At 42.4% G+C, this 6089-nt stretch overlaps 1 protein-coding gene across 1 annotated transcript; it reads right to left on the reverse strand.

Moving 5' to 3' along the window:
• Positions 1 to 2871: 2871 nt before the first annotated feature.
• Positions 2872 to 5233, reverse strand: LOC125506825 (obtusifoliol 14-alpha demethylase-like). The gene is made up of 2 exons (XM_048671530.1): positions 4624 to 5233; positions 2872 to 4016 (listed from the first exon to the last, which is right to left on the reverse strand). The coding sequence occupies exons 1-2, from the start codon at positions 5101 to 5103 to the stop codon at positions 3021 to 3023; spliced, it is 1476 nt and encodes a 491-aa protein (XP_048527487.1). The 5' UTR covers positions 5104 to 5233; the 3' UTR covers positions 2872 to 3020.
• Positions 5234 to 6089: the final 856 nt, after the last annotated feature.

Below are 6089 nucleotides of genomic sequence, written 5' to 3' on the forward strand. Positions count from 1 at the left end.
AAGTTTGATGATGAAATAAGTGAACGTGTGAGGTATATAAAAATGACAAAATGGTGATTTCTAAATAGTGAATAATACATGGACAATTCATATTTCCAAAGTTATGGGTTTGCCATTTTTGTGTAGCTCACATGGTTACTCATGTCATCATCGGAATTTGCATGTGTGTAATATACATCCATATGAACATGTTGATTTTTTAAAACTTCAAAATGGCATTTTGACACTATTAAAAATAATAGGGCTAACTAAAACTAGTCCACCAAAGTGACTTTTTGTATAGTAGAGTAGTAATCGGAAACGGTGCAGTCTTTTCGTGGTCACATGCATAGTTAATACAACAAAGAATTTTGACCGAAGATGCTCTGTCTAGACTAAAATGATGATAGAGAGAATATTTCTGCTCTTAGTCCACGGAAGAGTATAGCATACACACATGTCAGTCTAAGCTTAAACTTCAAACCAATCTTAGGTACTCCCTCTGTCTCGATGCATTAGTTGCATGCATATTAATTAGACTCCATCTATTAATTGAAGGACCAATGCATGCAATTTCTGCGGCACGCAATTGTGATTTGAAGGAGCCCCCTAATTAATAGCACATTTTTAGTTGAGAAAGGAATGATGTGATTGGCTTTCTCTGCAGTACATAACGAGACTCCACTCAGTTTCGTATCCCTTCCTTGCATGCCCGTGACGTATTAATGATCCCAGTATATGAAAAGAAAAGCTGATTTACAAAGGGAGGCCTTAAATTTTACGTTGGTACCTGTAATATAAGTTTGTGGCCTTGTATATAAAAATGGAGAGAGTATTAAGAAAGATAAGTATACAAATGCCACTTGCAATGAAACTGACTTGTGTCTACTCTTAGTCCATCAAAGAGTACCTCTCATGCATATAAGTCTAAGCTAAGACTGGAAATGTATCTGAGATATGCGTAGTTTCCTCGCTCGTGCCGTGCCTAGCGGAGTAGAAAATTATGCCAAGATATAGAAGTCCATGCATGGGTCAATCACGAATGCGACCTATTGGAGAATCTCGTGTATTATGTAATGGTGACAAATAAATCGTTGGTACACTCAGACCACAATAATGAAAGAGATGGATGTGGCTGCAGACTTCCTAGACCACGTTGGCTGCTAATGAGAAAATTCAGCTGACTACTTCTGCGTTGGACCCACGTCAAACTTTTATCTAACAATCAACTTCACTTTTATTAACCAAGTATAAACACATGCTGGAAGGACCTGAAACTCCAGATTTCAAATTTATATAAGTGCGCGAAGAGGAAATGAGGGCGTCTAGGTAATCTGCCACGTCGGACATGGCCCACCTAGACCATTTTATCTTTTCCCCTTTTTTCTTTCTCTTTTTCTCTTCATCCCCATTAGTCATATGCATGTGTCCGTATAATTTAGCACGGGGACACAGCTAAATGCACATCCATACGAGGGTTCGAAATGGACACTGCTATCCACACGTATTCATGGAAAATGAGGGGCTAAATTAGCCCAGGTCGGTTGGATTGGCCTCTTGCCTTCCATGACGATTTTTTTTGGGAGGATCTGTTTCTGCCTCCACCCGACCAACGGATAGCACAACCCTATAGGCTATAGGATAACTAAAGATGTACTAGAGGAAATGGATTGTTCCAGCCTCCATAGGCGAGCAGGATCTCATCAACCACGTCCATGGCTTTGGCTTGTGGCATAGTGTTTTCGGTCACCTCGATATTCTCCTAATGGAATCTACAACGGTAGACACTTGTGGAGATGCTAAAAGAGAAAATAATACATGTTATAGAATTTAGAAAGTGTCTAAGCACCTTAGGTTGCAACAATAGTTGCTAATGACATGGACCGACTAAACTACCTAGGCGCTTCCTTTGGGAAGAAAAACAGTGAAATACTCAATGCAAGGTCTACAACTGATGCTACACATATTGTTGGGATTCAGGGGATATCTTCTAACCGGTCTGGAATCTGATCACCGCGCCCATCTAAGCGTCCGGCGTTGGAGCTACCCTAAACAACCACAATAGGTGCTCATGACCGTGCATTGGACTATTAAAAGCATCATTACTGCTGCCCAACTCTGAGTTGATCGCCATGATCCTATGTATGGGTGTGGATGACAACGTAGTGCTTGCCACCTTCTCGACACCCTTCATGGCAGTCGACGCACACACCCTGACCATGGCTCATCACCCTGTTGATGGCTCCGCGTCCATCATCTGGAGACCCTTCGCCCCGAGTAGGTTTGAGTTATTCATTTGACTCTGCTATAGGGTCATTGCCTCCCGTGTGCTAGCATGCTTCATCATCCTTGTATTATATCCACTGCAAGTTGTGTCTTCTGTGGGGAGGAGGAGGCCATCCAGTACCTATTCTTCGGGTGCGATCATGCCCATGCCATCAGGGCCGGGGGTTGTGCTTCCAGGTGGCATGTCCCATGCTCCCATCGTCGAAGCCCTCTGCACGCCTGTCTCCATGGCATGATTTCCGGCTCGACCTTGCCTCTGCTGCACAACTGCGATGGTTGTGCTATGAGGAATCTGGAAAACATGCAATGCTAAGGTAATTTCCGATGACCACCATCTCATTGTGACCATGGCTCCCAACATCGCTGTCTACGTGCTCTTGTGGTGATGCGATGATTCCGGTCAATCTGCAAGTCCATCCTAGAGGAGTGGGTCAAAAATGTTTTTTTACCAAAAACTTTAAGAATTTCCTACTGCATGTACTTTTATTAATCTTTTATAAAGTTTCACAGTATTTACAGAAAAGGGAAAAAAAGGAAAAAGACCAGCTAATGGGTGAATCCGCTGAGTTAATGGAAACCAACCAAATGTTTACTAGTGGCACACACTATGAGAAGACCATATATAGCTCATCCAAGGGTTACTGAAAATTATTACAATCATAAAAACATACACAAATACAAGTAATAAGTGATGCACCCATACAAACACAAGCATGCAAGCCGGTGCTCCTCATGCAAATGATATATATAGCAAGCTAGCCTAGCAGCTGGCGTCTCTTGTAGCTAACCATCATATTCCCTTGAGGCTCTGGGATTAACTTACTCCAGTCAGTCTTGGGATAAGGAGATAATAATTTGAGATCAAAGTTGTTGAGCAAGTGGCTCCATATAACTTTAACTTGCATGTAAGCATAGGCATCCCCACTGCAAAAATGCCTTCCACCACCAAAGGATGTATAAGAAAACTTGCCGCCAACCACGTCCTCCTGCCTTATGGGACCAAACCGATCTGGATCATATACCTCGGGGTCCTTATAAATGTAAGGCAAGTAATTGTTTTGTATTATGGGACTTGCAAGAGTATGCCCCTTGGGAATGCCATACTCTTGGCCTTGTCTTGTCCGCACTGTGAAATGTTTAAGTGCCTTGCGAACCAACATTGTTGTTGGTGGGTTCAACCGAAGTGCCTCTTTGATACAATTATGAAGGGTATTCATCTCTAACAAGGCATCATATTCTATTTTCTCCTCGTATTTCATCATGATTTCCTTTTGCTCCTGGGATGCAGCCGCTAAGAACTTTGGATGGGTGAGTAGGCAAGCTCCGGTCCAGGTACTAGCGAGGGAACTTGTGTGCTTTCCACCAAAGATCAATGCAATGATCATCCCGGCTACCTCTGTTTCCGTTGTGGAGCGGCCGTCTTTATACTTGGAATCTATCAATCTTTGTAGCACATCTTCCTCCACTGAGGGGGAGCTCTTACGTGACCTCACAGTTCCAGAAAGTAATTCGATGAGCTTAAGACGTGCTTTGTCACGCCTACGGTTTGCAGGAATTGGAATATATGGGAAGAAGACACTGATCATGTTCAGTCCATTTTCGACATCACGAAATAGTTTATAGAACTCATCAAACATCTTCTCCCGAACCTCTTTTCCTAGTAGACATCGGCTCGATATCAACATGAGCAACTCTTCAAACTCATGTTTTAAATCAACTTCTCCTTCCAGGCCCCATTTGCCAAAGTAGCTCTACGGACAAAAGAACATTGATCAATACTAGAAATTTGCAAATCTAGCTAGCATCCTTAAGCATAAATTCAAACTAACTCTCTACACAATATAATCTGTAAGTATGCTGAAGGAAAAAAAATAGTAGTATGCTATAGCAAAATAGCGCACGCCTCAAAATACACTATTAGCGAGGCATTGTACAATAATTTATTTAGCGAGATAATTCTCAGCACGCTCTAGCGTGCTATTAACGAAGCTATAGAACGCTATTGTTAATCAGTGATGCTGATAGGTTACGAGTACGGAGTACGGACAAATATTTCAATTTTCACAACTCTTCTCAGTTGGAAACTAATAATGTTATTGTTCCATCTTATCTACAAATTCTAATGAGGTAGAAAAAGTTCCATGGTAACTTCTCTTGTAGTTATGAATTCAGAAGACAACACTAGCTAGACTAGTCTCAAGACAGGAGTTTGCAAGCTGCAATATATAAATTATGTTTGGAAGAGTAGTAAATATATAAGTAACAATTAGCCGCTTCCTCATGGTACATTATATAACCACATGATGATGTATTAAAGCTTCTGAATGGAATGAAGGTTACAGAAGATAGCGTGCACACCTCGACCTCTTGAAGCATTGGATCAAGATGTCTCCTCAACTTGGATTGCTTTAATGCATCGAGATAAAAGCGGGACTGCTCAGTCCGAGTGGCTGCATCGACCCCTTGACCTATCTCTTGTCCAAACATCGGCACAAGGAACTCAAGAAGATTGCCATGGTTAATCTCTGACTCCAACCCTTGAAAGAAATGGGATTGGACCTCCGGGCCGATCAGAAAGGTTACATTAGTTAGTCCAAAAGGACTAACTGTGAACACACTGCCATACTTATCGTGCAGGCAATTTATCTTAGTTCGAAGGTCCATTGTAAGAAGCCTAGGTAGAAGTCCTAGTAAAGTAAAACCATTCACCACAGGTGGAGGTGGTTTCTCACTGGCTGGAGCAGCGGCCATCCTCCTTCCTCTTATGACCCTGAGTAGGATCACAGTGATGAAAACAAGAGCCACAGCAAACCACTTGGCGCTACTTGCCATCTCCATGCTGACAATCACCAACCAGAATATTGGTTTGTACTGCAAAAATTAATTAACGTGCAGATTAGCAGACTTGCGTAGAATAAAAAGTAAACGTCCAGTCATGTATGGCGCCTCAGTAGCTCAGTCTCCGCATCTACATCTCACCCAGCGGTCAAATAAATTGACTTAGACTTTATATATGAGGAACATGTAGGAATATACTTTATATATGCCGTACCACCTCGCTACCTGCTAGTACAAGGTCAGCACGCTATTCCTCCAGCTCGTTCTGTGTTTCTCACAATACGGCGACCGGAGGGCGAAACCCTAACACTATTTCTTTTCCCTACCCAACTTTAACTAAATCCACAGTACCTATGCATACATACGTGCTTCGGATGATTCCATCGGTCAAAACTCTAGGTTGATATATATCATCGTGCGTTTTGCAAAACATAGGAATGGTTCCGATGTTGCCGGGACTCTCCTATGCTGCTGCAGGGATGATTCTAAGGGGGAGCGATGGGGGGCTAGACCCGGGACCTCCTATTTTACGCATTCTAAGTCAAACAGAGCAGCGACGCACAAGGGCAAACATGACTGGGCTGGCCCATTAGAGGCTCCCGCGAGCAGGCTACTGTGTACCAGCTTCGGTACCGTAGCGCTAAAATGCAAAAGTAATGCACTGACCTAGATTCGATCAGAAGATCTCATGTTCATGTGAGAGTGTTGCTAGCCACAGGAGCCAATGTGGGTTCTTGACTATGTATCGGTGCGAGACTGTAAGACTAACGATGGCGGCAAATCCGAAACCTTTTAAATTTTGAACGGAAACATTTTCCCAAAAAGGGAGCCAAAATTCTTTTGAAACACAAATACTTTTCATGTCTCTTGACCAAAAGTTTACAAAACATTTCACGTTCGCGGATTTGCGGCAAAAAAATTGTTCGTGTTTCCAACAATTTTGGACGGATTCAATGTGGGTTAATATTCTCACGTTTTTCAAATCA

Source organism: Triticum urartu, chromosome 5 (genome assembly GCF_003073215.2).
Source record: "Triticum urartu cultivar G1812 chromosome 5, Tu2.1, whole genome shotgun sequence".
Taxonomy (NCBI): Eukaryota; Viridiplantae; Streptophyta; class Magnoliopsida; order Poales; family Poaceae; genus Triticum; species Triticum urartu.

Bases quoted from the DNA above. Each gene is read 5' to 3' on its own strand.
- LOC125506825 (XM_048671530.1), bottom strand. From the start codon at position 5,103: ATGGAGATGGCAAGTAGCGCCAAGTGGTTTGCTGTGGCTCTTGTTTTC. The intron at 4,017-4,623 runs GTGTGCACGCTA...TTTTGTCCGTAG, and splicing joins CAATGCTTCAAGAGGTCGAG to AGCTACTTTGGCAAATGGGG.